The 20,311-nt window shown below is 39.9% G+C and overlaps 3 protein-coding genes across 3 annotated transcripts; 1 reads left to right on the forward strand and 2 right to left on the reverse strand.

Moving 5' to 3' along the window:
• The first annotated feature begins 4,139 nt into the window (after positions 1–4,139).
• On the forward strand, positions 4,140–7,726 carry LOC112191597 (E3 ubiquitin-protein ligase At4g11680). The gene is made up of 5 exons (XM_024331003.2): positions 4,140–5,152; positions 5,461–5,577; positions 5,681–5,813; positions 6,778–6,942; positions 7,303–7,726. Exons 1-5 carry the CDS (start codon positions 4,659–4,661, stop codon positions 7,477–7,479), a joined length of 1,086 nt encoding a protein of 361 aa, XP_024186771.1. The 5' UTR covers positions 4,140–4,658; the 3' UTR covers positions 7,480–7,726.
• A 1,007-nt stretch (positions 7,727–8,733) lies between these two features.
• On the reverse strand, positions 8,734–9,282 carry LOC112167847 (BON1-associated protein 1). The gene has a single exon (XM_024304940.1). It carries the CDS (start codon positions 9,280–9,282, stop codon positions 8,734–8,736), a length of 549 nt encoding a protein of 182 aa, XP_024160708.1.
• An 8,774-nt stretch (positions 9,283–18,056) lies between these two features.
• On the reverse strand, positions 18,057–18,605 carry LOC112167854 (BON1-associated protein 1). Its single transcript, XM_024304949.1, has one exon. The coding sequence runs from the start codon at positions 18,603–18,605 to the stop codon at positions 18,057–18,059; it is 549 nt and encodes a 182-aa protein (XP_024160717.1).
• Positions 18,606–20,311: the final 1,706 nt, after the last annotated feature.

Genomic DNA, 20,311 nt, shown 5'->3' on the forward strand with positions numbered 1-20,311 from the left:
GAGATCCCTTCAGGCCTATCATTTGGTTCAGTCCAATCCAAACCATACGCTCCTATCCCCTTCGTTGTACGTCACATTCCGACCGAGTTCAGGCTGACCCAAGCCATTTGACCTGTCTAGTCGCGATCCCCACCGCCACGACATCTCTCCGGGCGATTCAACCATCTTTAGCCACGCCGCCGACCTGCGTCATCACGGAACAAAAACCATCCTCGATCCGGGTCCTTACAGCCCCACGCACAGCCACCGATCGAAACCCATGGCACCGTCGGTCCAAAAAACTCTTCATGGAGATCAATTTTCAGTTTGTAACGCCACGACCACCTCTTCACCACCAGCGCAGCTAAACCTTATGATGAAACCCGAGAAAAACTCCTTCGACAAAGTCCTATGGGAAGTAGAGATTGATCTCCCGTCCGCAGCAAAAATCCCAAGACGATGGTGAGGCCGGAGGCTAGCCAGGAAGTCAGGGCACCGCCGGTAGACCTGTAAATGGGTCGGATTTTGATCCGGACCCGATCCAGATCCGTGGCTATTGGACGGGTTTGGATCGAACATTTTGATCTGTTGATCCGTTAATGACCCGAATCCGTTAACCCATTTATTTAACGGATCAAATACGGGTTTAGGTCGATCCGATCCGTTAATGATCCAACCCGTTTTCGTAATAATAAAATATTATTTTTATTAATATATTATTTTAAAAAATATATAAAATATAAAATATTGCAAATTTTTAATACAATGTTTTTGTAGGAATCTAAGCATAAACGGCATTATCAAAAAAAGATGTCTAAAAATGGACATCTCCCAAGATTCAAGATACATTATCAACAAAACATGTCAAGAATGCCAAGATTCCAAGAAGCTTTATCATTTATCAATAAAGGTTTGCATGTTTAGTTGACCAAAAGGGTAAGAACGGTGTAGAACAATAGAAATTCAAAAATATTTTAAATTATAAACGGATCGGATTAGCGGATCGGGTATCCGTTAATCCAGCGGATACGGGTTTGGATCAAGCTATCAATGATCCGCCAGGTTAACGGAGCGGGTTTGGATCAAGTTTTTTCTTTTAGTAAACGGATTTGGATTTAGGTCGATCCGATCCAAACCCGGTCCATTTACAGGTCTAACCGCCGGATGAGAACAAGTTTGCAGAAACGGAGTCCCCAGTCTTATTTCTCTGGGTGAGAGAAAATTCTGATATTGATTTATTGTTGAAATATAGCTTACGTTTTTTAGTGTAGAACATCTTTTGAGCACTTTTAACAACGTAAGCTATATTTCGAGTTAAAAGATAACTAAAAAATTTAAATATAGTTATAGGTCTAATAATTTTTCTCCAGCAATACTAGTTATTTCAAATATTTTATCATTAATTTCAAGCATTGAGATTAAAACACTTAAAATTTATTCTTTTAATCATAGTCAATAGCCACTGATATTAAATCAAAGGGTGAATTACAAAATTCTTAGTCACCTGGTAACCGTGTGAATACTATATAGAAATTTAGATACTTATGTATGCATGTAGATAAGAAAATTGCAAGTACCAAAGGCATGTTTGGTTGTAGATCATATTTTTGAAGCGAATTATGAAGAAATATTACTTTAATGTCTTGTACTCTACCCCTAGCAACACTTGAACACATTTTCCATCCTCTGATTCCCATATGAGGAAATCATTTTCATATAATCTAATTTTGGGCCAAACTAACTAGAAGACCCCTTGGCGTCTGATTCGGCAAAGTTGTTAAGCAATCATAAGCACATAACACTTTACAAATATCTGCTGACACACTTTAGAATTTAGTTCTTTCACTCTCACTCACGAACAAAAATCATACACAAACGTAGCAACTGTACCATGCGAATAAAACAACACGTGGAGTCTGGATTTGGAAAAGGTGTGAAGAAATTATAATAGTTTACACTTGTCTCGTGAACACACCATATACTAAGAAATCACACGCACAATGTTAGCATTGAAGCCACCCTCAAGTGCAAGAGATACAAGTTATAGAATAGGAAATTAAGTAAGGATGTCGAACCCACGAGGATTGGTAAATCCTTTCCTAGCTAGGGAAAAACTAAGGAAAAACTAGAAGAATATGCAAATGTACAATCACAAACAAAGGCTCACAAGTGAACCAAAGTTCATGGTGAGTATGTGCAAGATGGTGTGTAGAGATTTGATTTTGATTTTGAGATTGGTTTCTATTCAAATTGAAACAATTAAAGCAAGTAATATAAACTAAGCTAAACTAAGCAAGTTGTTATCAAATGGATGGGAGTTAGGGCATTGGGTTCCACCTTTTGCCTTCCTTGCAAGCATTAAAGCAATTGAATATGAATGATGCAAAACTAATTGTCCAACTACCCTCTTAGCATCCGGATAAGACTACTAAGGTTTAAACCCCTTTCATTTTATTAACTCTAACTGGATAAGTCTAGAGCTAACTACCTAGAGACAAATTCAATTACCGGATAGGTCTCAATCATTTGCCCCTAAATGCATAAAGCTTAGAGTTTAGGTAACTAAGCAAGCAAACCAATCCTATCTCTAGGTGATTTTAGCTCACTACCCTCACATGCACACATGGTGTGCTTTCATGCTCCCTTTTGCCCTAAAGGTAATTAATCTCTAGGAAAAACTTCATGTCATGGCAAACACATAACTCAAATTGATTAGGTCTAAGTAATGCATTCAACTATTGACTTAGCATATGAGAATGACAACATGAATTTGCATCAATTTATAAACAAAAGCATCAATCCAAGCAAGTTTGGCTAGGGCTTTCAACCCTAGCCCCAACTAGTTCACTACTCACACATAGCTAGATACACAAGCTTCAACATTCTATTAAACATCAAATACATAAAGAGATAGGGAGTAAAGGTGACTATTGATGATGCCAGAAGAGGTGGTGGAGATGGGTCGCCAAGAACATGATGTGGTGGTAGTCACCTCCTTCTCCTTGCTCCAAACTTTTGATATTGGTAAGAAAAGTGAAATTTGGAATCTCTAAGGTGAGTTGTGGTGTTGAATGGTGGAGAAAATGGAGGTTGTAGTGGTGGAAATGGAGGTTTTAGAGGTGGAGATGGTGGTTTTAGTGGTGGAAATGGTGGTGTCTTCTCTAGAGAGAAAATGGATCTTGGATAGGATGAAGATGATTGAATTGAGTCAAAAATGCTGAATAATTGGTCTTTGGCATCTCTTTGATCAACTATGTATGTCCTCTTTGGTCCCAAAGTGTGCAAGAGATGCTTTTACACCATTGTCCCCCAAATGGTCCCAAATTAGCAAGGTGACAAAAAGACAAGGTGTAGGGAGATATTTGAATTTCAAGTGATAGGATATTCTCACAACCATGGTCCTCCTTTGTTGGAGAAAACACCCTCCATGAGTGGCGGCTCGTCGGAAAAGTTTGAGGGAAAAGTCGCCGGAAAAATCGTCAGAAAAGTCGATTTGCAATTTTCTTCCAATCTCCGTGTCTTCTTCCCCTAACTTCAAATCTCCGCATTTCAAGCCTCAAATAGTCATTTTATTCTCAATGCAAGGTTTCCTACAAATAAAAGGAAATGGATTAAAAAGGGTAAAATATCATGGAAGACAAATCAATTTTCATAATTATGGGGCACAATTGCATAAGTAATTTGTGACTCAACAACACACATAAACTAATTTTGTTACACGAAATTTAGGGAAGCAAATATACCATCTTTATGGCGTGAAATTTAAAGAAACGAATATACCAAATTTGCGGCGCCAATTACTAAATGAAACAAAATGGCTGGATTCAGTTCAGACATTCAAGATAAGAAAACCGCACGTACATATATCAACTTTGCGCCGCAAAGTTGTCAGTCTAGCTTGTTGTATTCCACTTACAACTGAAAATTTTACAAGCTTTCGAGCACACACTTATCCAAGAAAGAAATTCAACACAGAGACATATCATCTTTGCGGTGCAAAATTAAAATAATACAAAAACATCAACATATATAATTAGACTCATCAACCTAGTTTGCCCAAAAACATAAAAGTACCTCTTCCTTTTCTTCATCTTAGCAACTTTTACAAGTCTTTGTTTTTTTTTTTTTCCTTCTTAATATTGCTCTATATGATAAAAGGAAAAACAGAAGAAAATAAATCGAGATCTGAAAGGAAACATGTAAAGCCAAGCAAATAGAAGCGTAAGCACAAGTTTCCCGTGAGGTCGTGCAAAAAGAAACAGAAGACAGCTTCTAATCCCATCTAAAATCCGGAAGACACCACCTGATTCACAGAGCTCAATCTCATAAAGAAGAAGATACAAACAAAACCCGAAAAGCTTCTTTAATCCCCCGAAACCGTCACCACTTTCCATGACAATCCCAAACCGAATGCAGAAACCTCCCGCTTCATCAGCAATCTCAGCTCCTTTCTACACCAACCTCCACCTTTCATCACTCCCTCACTCCAATTTAATGCCTTCAAGTCTTCCACTTCAAACCTATCTCACTTCAATCTCAAACCCATTAACACAACCCAACTTTCCTCTGCACATGTCCTTCTCCAACCTCCAACGCCACTGATTCATCAAACCACCCACAACCCAGTTCTTCAAATCCCCCACCAACCAAAACCCAGTTCTCAGAATCTTGTTTCAGCCATGCAGGCGGCATGGGACACGAGAATGGCAATGGACCCCATGCCCAGGGTCGGCTACTCAATCGCCGCCGACGAGCTCCTCCGCAACCGGCGGCTCATGCGGCGGGCGCCGGCCCCAGTACGCGGCACCGGTTGGCTCCTGCGCCGTGTGATGAGGCTGAATGAGCAGCCGGTTCGGGCCGGGGAGATTTCCGGGGAGGAGCTGCAAGTGGGCCACAGCAGCTCCTCCTTGAAGTTGTCTATAATTCTGGACTTGCTGTGGAATCTGTCGTTTGTGGTGGTTGGGATCACAATGCTGGGGCTGAGCGCGGCGGAGAAGCCTCCGGTGCCTTTGAGGTTTTGGGCGAGTGGGTATGTGTTGCTCTCTGCAGTTCATATTGGGTGTGTGGTTGTAGGCAAGAGAAGAGAGTTGGGTTTCGGCTCAGAGGGTTGGAGTTCTGGAAGTGAAGGCGAAAGTGATGAGAGTGAGCAGGCCCGGGCTGAGGAGTATAGAAGGTAAAGTTTCTTGTTTTGTAAAATTTGAATCTTGATTTAGATGTTGCATGCAAGATATGGTTACTGATACAGAGTTACATATTTGTCAAGCTTTGAACTTTTTTACTTGTTTAGATCCATAAAAACGAGCAGGTAATGAATTTCATGATGTCCTTAAGATTGATACTTAGATTGGTTTTCTTGTTTCTGATTAAAGTTTGTGATGAAGATGAAGTTGGACTACTATAATACTATTGGTGTTGATGAGATTTTGTTGTGGATGTGATTGTGCAATGAAAATGCATAACAATCCTCATTTCCTAATGCAGAGATTTCACAAAGACTGTGAGTACGGCCAATTCCATGGCTTCAGTGGTTTGGTGGCTCGCTGGATTCTACTGGGTGGTTGGTGGCGAAGCTTTAAGTGACGCTCCTCGTCTATTCTGGTTAAGCTTGAACACATTTTCCTCTGATGTGATTTCTTCTGCACGATTGTCTGAAGTGTGTTTATGTGTATTTAACTACTTACTAAACATGTCTCTCTTGCAGGCTTTGTGTTGCATTTCTACTGTGCGATATCATGATCTTCATTTTATGTGTTGCTGCCACATGTCTTTATTGTCTCTCGGTCTGCTGTTGTCTGCCGTGCATACTTGCAATCTTACCTGCTTTGACAAATAAGGTAGACAACAGTGAGAGATGTCTTCAAGCTTCAGTATTATTGTGTAGAAAGTGTTAACCTTATATAATCTGTCCTCTAAGTGTGTGATATTCACCTGAAATTGAATTCAAATGGAGAACTTTGTATCTACATAACTTATGTGGTCCACTTGATTATATGAAATAGCATATTATGTTATGATAGGCAAGCTAATAAATCTCTCTTATATTGAGTTATGCATATGAATCTTGGATTTTGGCAATATCTTAATGGCACATGATGATGCTTCACTATGTGGCGACAATAAGCTAACAGCTTACTGGTCATAATCTATAAACTGTGTGATATGTACAAATTCTTGCCAGCTTGCTAAGATTTTAACTTGTTTCTACGCACCTTAGTACTTATTGCTCTTCCTCCCTCTCTTTGTATAATTGGCATCAGTTTGAATCCCTTGAAAGAGATTATTTCTGTATTGATAGACATTTTTCTTTTTCTTGAAAATTTGAAGGAAGTGTCTCTTTTCACAATATTTGTGCATCCATATTTGTAAAAATGTACATTGCTAAGGGACTCTTCTAAACTGTTAGCCAATTCTTGTTTGAAAGGAACTGCAATTCTGTTACCTCTGGACTTTTTATGGGGACCACATGTAGTTCTTTTACAGTTTTTAGATATAGAAATTTTGGGTTTTGGAATTTTGGATAGTTGGTTAATGTTATATGGATAAAGAAGAAACAGGGAAAACACCAAGGTTTCCGTATATTCTATATATATATATATACACACACACACACGCACGGATGATGCTTTACGTTTCATGGGGTAATTGCTTCAGTCTTATTGTTTAGGTTATTTGCTAACGACAACAAGATATTTGTCGTTTTCTTTATTGAATTTGCTTATCATGTACCAATGATATATTGCAATTTTTTATGCAATCATATATGACTTGGCTGATTATTTCCCTTGTGCATGGAAACAGGTTGGGGCTACAGAGGACGAGATTAATAGCTTACCCAAGTTCAAATTCTGCAGGATTGATGATTTTAGGATGGTTAATGGTCAGTTCCAAGAATCATCTGGAGGATCTACAACCGAATTTGATGCCAGTGCACCAAATGAGCATGTTGGTTCCCAGGATTATGCTGTAAGTTTCCTTGTGCCTTTCTGTAAAGTCTATATCTGTTACACAATGCTTTGTAGGTGTAATATGGTATATAATTCAGGCAACTCAAGTAGCATAACTGCTAAGTAATCAGTAATTACTAATTACTGGTGCGATAGCTTTGGAATTTTAGACTTCCGTTGGTATTCCTTACCGTCCTTCTCATCTTTCCCAAATTTCTTTTTATTTTGTTTACAAGAGATTGAGACCTGAAAGTGAATTATATGTTATTTTCAACCAAAGTGCTGGTTTTGGGTTTTATTTTGCAGTCCATCATGACGAAGAATTCTATGAACTAGACAGCACAGCTCTCATGACATGGATTTTTGTTATTACTTGCAGGACTGCTGCATCTGCCTGGAAGTCTACCAGAATGGAGAAGAACTGCGCCAACTGCCTTGCCATCATCATTTTCACTGTGCCTGCATAGATAAATGGTTACGCAAGAGAACTACTTGCCCTATGTGCAAGTTCGACTTCTTGAAGCCTATATACGGAGATGGTAGGACAATCGTGTGAAACACATTGATCAAGTTCATCTTCACTCTTTAGGGTGCTGATCAAACCATCCCTCCGGCTTTCCTTGGTTCATCTTCGGTGCTGCTAAAGTTTATCTGCTATAATATCCTAATGTTGTTTATTCAGTGTCGATATCTATTATCTATGTTTGTGTGTATATGTTAATGTAATGTAAGCTCGTTGTAATGCTGAAAAATAATAGTATACTAGACTAATGAAAATCACTGTGACTTGGGCTTCTTGGAAATCATCAGAAAATGAAATATGGTGATTTGGGTAAAATTTGTAGTAGACGAAGGAATTAGGAAACCAGTAATAACTATTGGGAGTTTCTTGGAAAGCTCATTAATAGATTAATAAGCGTTCTATGACTCGTTCAAAGGTCATTCCTACTCCTACACTGATCAAGTCAATTGGGTCACGCGGCCGTTACTCAACCGTTACTGCAGCCCTTTCGATGACTATGCCCTGAAGTTTCCTGGCCATTACCTAAAATCCTGTAGTGTCCTTGCCGTTGCCACAAAACCCTGAAAATTGAAGGTTCCTAGCCGTTACCTTAAAACCCTGAAGGTTCCTATCATCTTCATCTATTTGTTTAGTTTGAGCATAATTTTCATGTTTAAGTTGGGCACAATCTTCATCTACTTGTTAATTTCATCTACTTGTTAATTTGAGCATAATTTTCATGTTTATTAGGCATGGTTGTTGGGGCAAGCTTTGTTAATCTTCCTTGTTACTAGTACTACATCACATACTTGATTGAACCGCTACCCAACTCTACACTGCTAAAATTCAAAATCGAAAGGGTTAAAATTACAACCTCAGCATGAGACTTGCATTACAATGGATTTTTGAGACTCCTCTACTATATAACATATTTTGTTATTTCAATGGTTATATTCGTTTCTTCAAATCAATCGATCACGTTAGCATAAGTAATCGTGGTGATGATATTCGTAGCATTGCATAAAAAAATAAAAATTGTAGTTTTGGAGACTCCTCTACTATATGACATATTTCGTTATTTCAATTCGTTTCTTCAAATCGATCTATCACGTTAACATAATAAGTAATTGTGTTGCATTGCATGAAAAATAAAAATATTTATATACATAGGGAAATTTAACAGCGAATAGAATTCTTTATTAAGTAAAGAATGAATTAAATTGTTGCATAGATTTGTAACCATTGAATTTGATATAAGCTTTTTTTGATCGAGTTCTTGATGACCAATTTGTCACCGTGACTTAACAATCAATATTGAACTCGAGAATAGCTATTCCAATTCACCGGAACCCCAGTTACGACGCCACTGTTATCCACCGCCGGATACCCCAACCTGGTCTGCGACGACGTCTTAGCGCAACCACTCGACAACTTCCTCGAGTACGTCGAGGTCGCACCTTCGTCCACCTTCATCCTCACCGAGATATTCATAATCCCATTCCTGACACCTCTCTCATCCCTCAGCCTGTAACTCAGAAAATGCATGTAGCTCTCGGGCACCCAACCGCCGATGAAGTCCGTCAACGGAATAGTCGCCGCTCCGATCGTCCTCGCCCCGTTCTGGCATTGCACTTCCATGATCAGATTCCTGGCTTGTGTAGGAACCTCGATCACTAACTTCTCATTCCATCTTGGCCCTCCGCCTTCGGAGTCCGTCTCCGCCGTCCGGTACGATTTGGAGGTGGTGACGGTGGCGTCAGTCCGGACAGTGACGAAGGAGTTTTTCTTCAAGGGTTTGCGATTGGATTGGAGGTTTTCGGCTGCGATAACGGTCAGTTCTATATATCGAGTTGCCATGGTTGTGAAAAAAAATATGCAATGCAAAGTGTTTGATGAATTGTTTTAAGAAAAGTGAACGATGAATTGCTTCAGAAAATTTGTTTGAGAAGTTTGGAGAGTTGGGAGCGTATTTAATGTGGGGAAATAGGAAGATGGATTTGTTTGAGAAGTTGGGAGAGTTGGAGGCGTATTTATTGTGGGGAAATAGGAAGATGGATAGAAAGGAGAGAGAAATAGCGAGGTGATTCTGTTGGATTTGTTTGTGGGTTGACCTTGCGTTTGGACTGCGCTGGGAGTTTGAAAGTGACAGGAAAGGTGAGAGAACCTTCAAATTACAAGGAAAATTCAATTTTGGCGTGTGGAAGTAATTAAAAGAAACTTTTCAAGTCATGTTAGGAAATTGCAGAAAATTATAATAGCCTCTGTGGGAATTAAAAATTCGAGATTGTAAAGCTCGTTTCTGTATGACTAATCTTACGAAGGTATGTTTAGACCCGTTTGTAGGTTTTTTTTATATAGTTTTATTGATAAATATATAATATATGTGTGTGTGCGTGTGGGATAAATCATATTTTATCCGAAATTTCAATCAAATGTCATTGAAACTTCGATTAATACTGAAAGGTAGATTGAATATTTATGTTATTTTCAACCAAAGTGCTGGTTTTGGGTTTGATTTTGCAGTCCATCATGACAAAGAATTCTATGAGCTAGACAGCACAGCTCTTAAGACATGGATTTTTGTTATTACTTGCAGGACTGCTGCATCTGCCTGGAAGTCCAAAATGGAGAAGAACTGCGCCAATTACCTTGCCATCATCATTTTCACTGCGCCTGCATAGATAAATGTAGGGCTGGGCTCGGGTCGGGCCGGGCCCGAAAATTAGTGAGACCGAGACCGAACCCGAAAATGTCAGTTCGGGCCGGTTCGGTCTTTTTGTAAACTGAAAACCGACAGAAACCGAACCCATTCGGGCCGGTTCGGTTTTCGGGCTTTTTCGGGCTTTTTTGGGCCCAAACATTTATTTTCAGTTTTCCACCGAAAAACAAAAACGAAATATTTTTTTTTCCTTTTCTAATGCCCAACACCACATCATTGTATATGTTACATGTGATCAAGATAAAGATTTCATTTAGCTACAAAATCAAAGGCCACCAGCAGCCACGGGGCCCCTAGATGGGTCTCTTTCTGGCAACCTAATATAAGGTGTGTCACTGTGTTGTAATATATAAATTGTAAAGTATCACAAGAATATAACTATCCTAATGGAAACTACAAGGGAACCTTTCTAGGTTGTACATTGGAACGTTTTACAAGTCATCCTGCAAAGAAAATAGAAAGGAAAACTTATGTAAGGAAAACTTTCGGGTCGGTTCGGGCTTTCGGGCCCTGAAAATATGGAACCCGAGACCGAACCGATTACATGAATATGGAACCCGAGACCGAACCGAACCGAAAATTTCTATTCTAAAACCGAACCGAATCGGGCTTTTTTCCTCGGTTCGGGTCGGATCCTCGGTCTTTCGGGTCCGGACGCCCAGCCCTAGATAAATGGTTACGCAAGAGAACTGCTTGCCCTATGTGCAAGTTCGACTTCTTGAAGCCTATATACGGAGATGGTAGGATAATCGTGTGAAGCACATGGATCAAGTTCATCTACACTCTTTAGGGTGCTTGATCAAACCATCACTCCGGCTTTCCTTGGTTCATCTTCGGTGCTGCTAGAGTTTATCTGCTATAATATCCTAAGGGTATTTTGCACCAACAGTGTCTGGAGACTCGGGTGACTGACAATATGATACCCAAACTTTAAAAGTTATCAAAGTGATACCCAGACTCAATTTTTCGTATCAGCGTCGTACCTGCTGTCAACTTCCGTCACGTCTCTGTCAATCTAATCACGTGCGTAGCATGTGACTCGTTAAATGAAGCTAAAAAGTCCGATTTGCCCTCAATTTCTTTTTCTTTATTTATTATTATTATTATTATTATTATTTTTTAAGAATACTCAAGTCCTTAAATTCTCTCTCTCTTTAAGGTAACCAGTTTTGAATTCGAGGAGGATCCATCTCTTCGAAGGGCACTTCTCGAGCCTCGAAGTCCATTGTTGCTATCTATCTCCGAACCTTTCCGGCTGACTTCAGTTAGCTTGGCATTAGTAGTAGGAAACTTTTTGCCTCTCAACTCCAGTGATTTGTCTTCTACCCACCCACTTGTTCAATTTCGGTTAATTATGTAGAATCGCTGTAAATCTGTATGTAATTAGGATTTTATTTAATTAGAATATCCTGTAATTATGGAAAGATGGTTTCCTATTAGAGTTAGACTACTCATTTGTATTTGTATATATTTCCCCATTGTGGGATGGATAGATTTATCAAATTAACCCTGAATTGAAGTATTCTTTTCTACTTGGTATCAGAGCCTAGTTCAATCCTTTGAACTTGCGTTGCATCCTTTGAATCCTGAACCCTGAATCCCGAAGAACACCACAAACCGCTGCGTACCACCACCGTTGAAATCAAACCATCCTGAATTTCAAACCACCATCACCCTACCTTTTTTTTCCAAAACATTCATATCCATCTTGAAACCCTTGAAAATCCAATCCTGGGAAAATCATGAATTTCTCAATGATGCAATCAGAGAAACAGGCTATGGGGCATTCGGTAACTACCGAATTTTCTGTTATGGCCCAACGCAAACAGGGTCCTCCTCCAAGCTTCTCAGGACCTTCTCCACACCGTCCTCTAGGTAAACCAAATCCATATGCAAACAAAAGGTGCATTATCTGTGGGGAATTAGGTCATAGCAAGGAGCGGTGCTATGAAGTGATTGGTTACCCTGATTGGTGGGACTTTACCAAGAAACCGCGAAAGAATCTGGGCAAGGCTGCTGTTGCTACTAAAGAGGAAGTTTACCTAGATAATGCCTCCGCCAATGTAGCGCAGTCAGGTATGAAGGGTAAGGTTACTTTTAATAGTACATGGATAATTGATACAGGTGCATCTGACCATATGACCAATGACCCAAGTTTTGTGAAAAACCTTAGACGTTCCCCTCAAGACGTTGTCTCTACTGCTGATGGTACTCCAACTCCGGTCACCGGAGAAGGTTCTATTGCTTTATCTGATACCTTAACCCTTGAATCTGTCTTAGTTGTTCCATCACTAGCTTATAATCTCCTGTCTGTTGGTCAAGTTATTTTAGCTCTTGCATGTATTGTGACCTTCTATCCGTCTTTCTGTGTGTTTCAGGACATTCTGACTCGACGGATTCTTGGTTATGGTGTTAGAAGGGGGAAATTATACTATCTGGATCTGACAGAGACTGGAAAGAAACAAAAGCATCTTTTGGGACAAGCTAATCAGATTAACGGGGTAGATAATGTGAAGGAAGCTGTATGGTTATGGCATCGCCGTTTAGGTCATCTATCCTTTCGTTGTCTTAAGAAGCTGCAACCTCAATTGTTTTCAGTTGTTAGTGATTTGGATTTCCACTGTGACGTACATCTGTGAACTGGCCAAGAGTCACCGTATTTCATATTCACCAAGTCTTAATAAAAGTCCTGTTTCTTTTATGAAGATTCACTCCGATGTCTGGGGTCCTGCGAAAATTCCTTCTCTTTCTGGAGCTCGGTATTTTGTAACATTTATTGATGATTGCACTCGCATGACATGGGTGTCATTACTGAAGAATAAGAGTGATGTATTTGGAATGTTTACCGAATTTCACAAAATGGTGGCAACTCAGTATCAACAATCCATCAGAGTGTTTCAGTCTGACAATGGTGGAGAGTTTGTGAATGGCCCTATGATTGAGTTTTGCCGGTCACATGGAATTCATCATCAAACCTCCAATTCTTATACTCCTCAACAGAATGGTTTAGCAGAACGGAAGAACAGGCAGTTGATGGAAGTTGTTCGTGCTTCCTTGTTTGGCATGAATGTACCTCAGTCCTATTGGGGCGAAGCAGTGAAATCAGCAGCATATCTTATCAACCGTACTCCTTCCCGGGTGATTGAGTTTCAGAATCCTCATAAGAAGCTTCATACACTTTTGACCATCCCTTCTATGCCTAATTTGGAGCCCCGGGTGTTTGGGTGCACAACTTATGTTCATATTCCCAAGCCTCAACGTAGCAAGCTTGATCCCCGTGCCCATAAGTGTATATTTGTTGGTTATGCTGACTTCCAGAAGGGTTATCGATGTTATGATCCTCTTACTGGCACTATACATATATATCTTGATGTCTCATTCCGTGAATCAGAGCCATATTACTCAGAAGGAGCTTCTCAGTCTTCCCTTCAGGGGAAGAGAGGTTATGAAGGGAATCCTTGTTCTATTATTGATTTTGATGTCTTTGAAGACTTGGAAGATTTGGACGAACGATTTGAAGGTAGAAATTCCGAAACAGAAAATTCGACTGCAGAACAGAGTGTTGTAAATTCTGAAACAGAAAATGCGACTGCCGAATGGAGTGTTGTGAATTTCGAAACAAGGAATGCGACTGCCGAACAGAGTGTTGTAAATTCCGAAACAGAAAATGCGACTGCCGAACGGAGTGTTATGAATTCCGAAACAAGGAATGAAACTGCCGAACAGAGCGTTGTGAATTCCGAGACAGAAGAGACTACTTTTCTGGATAATTTGAAACAAAATCAAGACGTATCTGAAGCTCACACACAAGATATTCCCCCTTCTGCCTCACCAACTGAAGATCCCAGTCAGAATGATCCACCTCAGGTACCCCTAAACTTTAATGAGTCTTCTGGGTTAGAAAGTGTCGAACCTAGGAAATCACAAAGGGTTACCAAGGGAATTCCTAAGAAACAATATGAACCAGATATCAAAGCCAAAGCTAAATACCCTATAGCTAATTTTATGTCTAACCATAGGATTTCTGGGTCACATGCACTTGTTGTTGATCAATTATCTACTGTATCTATTCCTAGTAACGTGCAGGATGCATTGACGAATCTAAAATGGACCAAGGCGATGAATGAAGAATTGGAAGCTCTTCAGAAAAATGCAACATGGGAGCTAGTACCTATGCCAGTTGGAAAGAAGACTGTAGGATGTCGTTGGGTATTTACTGTGAAGCTTAATGCAGATGGAACTATTAATAGATACAAAGCGAGGTTGGTTGCCAAAGGATATACACAACGCTATGGGATTGATTATGAGGAGACTTTTGCACCTGTGGCAAAGATTAATATTGTCCGGATTCTAATCTCACTTGCAGCAAACAAAGATTGGCCCTTGCACCAGTTTGATGTGAAGAATGCGTTTCTTAATGGGAATTTGGAGGAAGAAGTGTACATGGATATGCCCCAGGTGTTAAGAATTACCCAAGTGATGTTGGCAAGGTGTGTAAATTGAAGAAGTCTTTGTATGGCCTAAAGCAGTCTCCAAGAGCTTGGTTTGGAAGATTTTCAAAGTCCATGAAAGCCTTTGGATATAGACAGAGCAATTCTGACCATACCTTGTTCATCAAGCGCAAGAATGGTAAGATTACAGCTCTTATTGTGTATGTTGATGACATGATTGTTACAGGGGATGATCCGAAGGAGATAAATGAATTGCAAAAGTATTTGTCAAAGGAGTTTGAAATGCAGGATCTGGGACAACTAAAGTATTTTTTGGGTATTGAAGTTGCAAGGTCTAAGAAGGGGATTTCACTTCCACAGAGGAAATATGTTCTTGATTTACTTGCTGAAATGGGGATGCTGGACTGCCGACCCATCGAGACACCCATTGAGATGAATCACGGACTTGCTATCTATCCTGATCAAGTTCCAACTGATAAAGGGAGGTATCAACGTCTTGTAGGAAGGTTGATTTATCTTTCACATACTAGACCTGATATTGCTTATGCTGTGAGTGTTGTTAGTCAATTTATGCATTGTCCTAGTGAAGAGCATATGGATGCAGTCTTTTGTATTTTGAGGTACTTGAAGAGGGCGCCAGGTAAAGGGTTACTGTTTTAGAAAAAAGATGAATTGGAAGTTGTTGGGTACACAGATGCAGATTGGGCTGGTGATAAAACGGACAGACGTTCTACATCTGGGTACTTCACTTTTGTTGGAGGGAACCTTGTCACTTGGCGTAGCAAAAAGCAAAAAGTCGTTGCCAGATAAAGTGCAGAAGCTGAGTTCCGAGGTATGGCACATGGAGTATTTGAAATATTGTGGATTCGTAATGTCTTGAAGGACCTGGTTTACAAGCTTAAAAAGCCTATGGATTTGCATTGTGATAATACAGCTGCCATTGAGATTGCACATAATCCAGTTCAGCATGATAGAACAAAGCATGTGGAGGTTGACCGTCATTTTATTAAAGAAAATCGACAGAAAGGTTATTCGCTTTCCATTTGTAAACTCAGAGGAGCAATTAGCTGATGTTCTTACTAAAGGAGTGTCCAGGAAGGTATTTGACAGCTCGGTTGACAAGTTTGGCATGATAGACATCTATGCACCAACTTGAGGGGGAGTGTAGAATCGCTGTAAATCTGCATGTAATTAGGATTTTATTTAATTAAAATATCCTGTAATTATGGAAAGATTGTTTCCTATTAGAGTTAGACTACTCCTTTGTATTTGTATATATATCCCCATTGTGGGATGGATAGATTTATCGAATTAACCCTGAATTGAAGTATTCTTTTCTACTAATTATGCTAGTAGAAGTGATCAAAGCTATGGGAAATGACCAAAATTGACTAAATCACCGACGTGCACAGTAGCCACACACGGTGGCCGAACCTGCAAAATCTCAACCAAACTGAAATTCAAGTGCAGAAGCATGTAAAGATCGACAAGTAGACCAATTTTGATATCTGAGTTGAAATCGAAGGTCGCCGGAAAAGGAAGAAAACCCACCGTGAAATCCCTACACCATCTCTCCTTCGATTCTCACTCATGCTTCGTTGTTGGGACAATCCGACACCATAAGGACGTCCATGACGTCAAGAGGAAGCTACGGCCATTGTTGAAGGTTTCAAAACGGCCGGAATCTGGAAAGCTCGCCGAAAATCCATGAAGCTTCTCCCCTTCGATTCTCCTTCCTCACTTCGCGACTTGACAAACGAAGACCACCAGGTCGGTAGCCGCCTCACATTCCCTAAAAGACCCGAAGCCAGCGTCATAGGTTCAAAAAAGATAACCTCTTTCCCCTCCTCGCGGCAGTTCAACTTCGACTGGCCGGAACTCATGTTCGTCCCTGGCCCAGTTACGGTCTTCTCAGCCCCAGTTTTGGGCATCCGAGATCAACCCGACCACCGCTGCAGCTCTCTCCGCGAATTTAGAGATCCTAATTTCATAAGATCCACACTCGCAGTCTGCGAGTCGACAAAGAAAACGCAAAAAAACTCTCTCCCCACCGATTGGGATCTTTGGTTAATAAACAAAGTAAAAAAAATTCAGTTTTTATTTTTAATTTTGAATTTATTCATTTAGGATTTAATAGGGGAAAAAGACCTTTTAGCCCTCATTATGCTACTCACGTGTCTCGCATGTGGTCAAAATTGACGGCGCCGTGACGGAAAATGACTGCAGGTATAACGGAGATACGAAAAGTTGAGTTAGGGTATTCCTTTGATAACTTTGTAAGTTCGGGTATCATATTGTCAGTCACCCAAATCTCCAGACACTGTTGGTGCAAAATATCCATATCCTAATGTTGTTTATTCAGTGTCGATATCTATTATCCATATGTGTATGTATGTTAATGTAATGTAAGCTCGTTGTAATGCTGAAAAATAAAAATATAGTAGACTAATGAAAATCACTGTGACTTGGGCTTCTTGGAAATCAACAGAAAATGAAATATGCTGATTTGGGTCAAATGAAGGAATTAGGAAACCAGTAATAACTAGTGGTGTTTCTTGGAAATCTCATTGATCTATCACTAAGCTTTCTATGCTCGTTCAAAGGTCATTCCTACTCCTACACTGATTAAGTCAAATGGGTCACGCGGCCGTTACTCAACCAATATTACTGCAGCCCTTTCTATGACTATACCCTGAAGTTTCCTTGCCATTACCTAAAATCCTGAAGTGTCCTTGCCATTACCACAAAACCCTGAAAATTGAAGGTTCCTAGCCGTTACCTTAAAACCCTGAAGGTTTCTATCATCTTCATCTATTTGTTTAGTTTGAGCATAATTTTCATGTTTAAGTTGGGCATAATCTTCATCTACTTGTTAATTTGAGCATAATTTTCATATTTATTAGGCATAGTTTTTGGGGCAAGCTTTGTTAATCTTCCTTGTTACCAGTACTACATCACATACTTGATTGAACCGCTACGCAACTCTACACTGCTAAAATTCAAAATCGAAAGGGTTAAAGTTACAACCTCAGCATGAGACTTGCATTACAATGGATTTTTGAGACTCCCGGCCTCTACTATATGACAAGTTTCGTTATTTCAATGGTTATATTCGTTTCTTCAAATCGATCGATCATGTTAGCATAAGTAATCGTGGTGATGATATTCATAGCATAAAAAATAAAAATACTACAATGGATTTTTGAGACTCCTCTACTATATGACATATTTCGTTATTTCAATTCGTTTCTTCAAATCAATTTATCACGTTAACATAAGTAATCGTATTGCATTGCATGAAAAATAAAAATACTTATATACATAGGGAAATTTAACAGCGAATAATTCTTTATTAAGTAAAGAATGAATTAAATTGTTGCATAGATTTGTAACCATTGAATTTGATATAAGCTTTTTTTGATGGAGTTCTTGATGAACAATTTGTCACCGTGACTTAACAATCAATATTGAACTCGAGAATAGCTATTCCAATTCACCGGAACCCCAGTTGAGACGCCACTGTTATCCACCGCCGGATACCCCAACTTGGTCTGCGATGACGTCGTAGCGCAACCACTCGACAACTTCCTCGCGTACGTCGACGTCGCACCTTCGTCCACCTTCATCCTCACCGAGATATTCATAATCCCATTCCTGACACCTCTCTCATCCCTTAGCCTGTAACTTAGAAAATGCAAGTAGCTCTCGGGCACCCAACCGCCGATGAAGTCCGTCAACGGAATAATCGCAGCTCCGATCGTCCTCGCCCCGTTCTGGCATTGCACTTCCATGATCAGATTCCTGGCTTGCGCAGGAACCTCGATCACTAACTTCTCATTCCATCTTGGCCCTCCGCCTTCGGAGTCCGTCTCCGCCGTCCGGTACGATTTGGAGGCGGTGACGGCGGCGTCGGTCCGGACGGTGACGAAGGAGTTTTTCTTCAAGGGTTTGCGATTGGATTGGAGGTTTTCGGCTGCGATAACGGTCAGTTCTATATATCGAGTTGCCATGGTTGTGAAAAAAAATATGCGGCGCAAAGTGTTTGATGAGTTGTTTTAAGAAAAGTGAACGATGAATTGCTTCAGAAAATTTGTTTGAGAAGTTTGGAGAGTTGGGAGGCGTATTTATTGTGGGGAAATAGGATGATGGATAGAAAGGAGAGAGAAATAGCGAGGTGATTCTGTTTGGATTTGTTTGGGTTGACCATGCGGTTGGACTGCGGCACTGCGCTGTGAGGAGTTTGAAAGTGACAGGAAAGGCGAGATAACCTTCAAATTACACGGAAGATTCAATTTTGGCGTGTGGAAGGAATCAAAAGAAACTTTCCCAGTCATGTTAGGAAATTGCAGAAAATTATAATAGATTAATAGCCTCTGTGGAAATTAAAAATTCGAGAAGGTACGTATAGACCTGTTTGTAGGTTTTTTTATATAGTTTTATTGATAAATATATAATATATGTGTGTGCTTGTGGGATAAATCATATTTTATCTGAAATTTCAACAAAATGTCATTGAAACTTCGATTTATATACTGAAAGGTAGATTGGATATTTAATGCGGCATTGAAGACTGGATGAGGGCATTGATTCATTTGGGAGTGATTTACCAATATTTGTAGTTAAGTATTTGAATGTGGAAGCCATCATCTTGTTTTCACGTTTCCTTCTAGCTGGCTAGATTATGTTTATCGTTGTGTCTTTTGACTAGACGAAGGGCTATACAAAATGACTAGTACTGCTTGTATTTACAAAAGTGGTGACTAATATGTACTTTTTTGACTAGACGAAGGGCTATACGTTTCCTTCTAGCTGGCTAGATTATGTTTATCGTGGTGTCTTTTGACTAGACGAAGGGCTATACAAAATGACTAGTATATACTTTTTTTTTTTTTTTTAGAATAGGATGTCAAGCCTTTTATAAAACTAAATATAGTTAACAACAAATATGACCAGCCCGCAAGGGCCACGTCAATATTAAGTTATGCTAGGCTACCCTAAAATAACCTAAATGCTATCACCATATTGCCATAGTAATAAGTATCAAGGACCAAAGAACCAAGACAATGAAAGGGCAGAGAAAGAAGACCGCCCTAACTTATTCTACAAACCCGGGACCTACCTATGCAGAGGAGGCTTACTCGGGTTCAAGTAAAAAATAGAACAACCTATTAAAGAGAAAGGCCCAAGGCTTAAAACGCAAAAAGATCCTAAGGCAACAGCTGGCCCACCAAGCCCAGATAGCCACGAATCTTCATAAGTAGCAAGGCCCAAAGACTAGGCCCAAGAACTTGAGGAAACCCGTGGCCCAACACTTGCAGAAAACCTATCTCTGCACCCTTTCCATTCCCAGCGACAGCAGCCATGCTTGGCCGGAGCAGCGCCCTGACTAATATATGCTTGATCTGGCTTGCCGATAATGATCAAAAGAGTCTTCCATGCAAAGAACTATGACTAGTCTTTTTGGTTTTTTGGTCTCAAGAACTCAACAGAGTATAGAAGTTGTTGTTATTTTTTATCTTATAGGAGAACAATAGAAAAAACCTACTACCTAGTTCAGTCGGTCAGTGATAACACCTTCTATACAAGAAATTTAATCATAGAACTTGATTTCAATAAACTTTTGAAACACAAGATCCAAAAACTCCTTTTTTTTTGGGCTGAAGTCAAAGGTTAAGAGAGGCAAGAAGCCACCTTAACCTTTGAGAATTTATTGAAG

The sequence above is a fragment of the Rosa chinensis genome, chromosome 1, assembly GCF_002994745.2.
Source record: "Rosa chinensis cultivar Old Blush chromosome 1, RchiOBHm-V2, whole genome shotgun sequence".
In the NCBI taxonomy this organism is placed as follows: domain Eukaryota; kingdom Viridiplantae; phylum Streptophyta; class Magnoliopsida; order Rosales; family Rosaceae; genus Rosa; species Rosa chinensis.

Bases quoted from the DNA above. Each gene is read 5' to 3' on its own strand.
- LOC112191597 (XM_024331003.2), top strand. From the start codon at position 4,659: ATGCAGGCGGCATGGGACACGAGAATGGCAATGGACCCCATGCCCAGG. The intron at 5,578-5,680 runs GTTAAGCTTGAA...TCTCTCTTGCAG, and splicing joins GACGCTCCTCGTCTATTCTG to GCTTTGTGTTGCATTTCTAC. The intron at 6,943-7,302 runs GTAAGTTTCCTT...TATTACTTGCAG, and splicing joins TTGGTTCCCAGGATTATGCT to GACTGCTGCATCTGCCTGGA.
- LOC112167847 (XM_024304940.1), bottom strand. From the start codon at position 9,282: ATGGCAACTCGATATATAGAACTGACCGTTATCGCAGCCGAAAACCTC.
- LOC112167854 (XM_024304949.1), bottom strand. From the start codon at position 18,605: ATGGCAACTCGATATATAGAACTGACCGTTATCGCAGCCGAAAACCTC.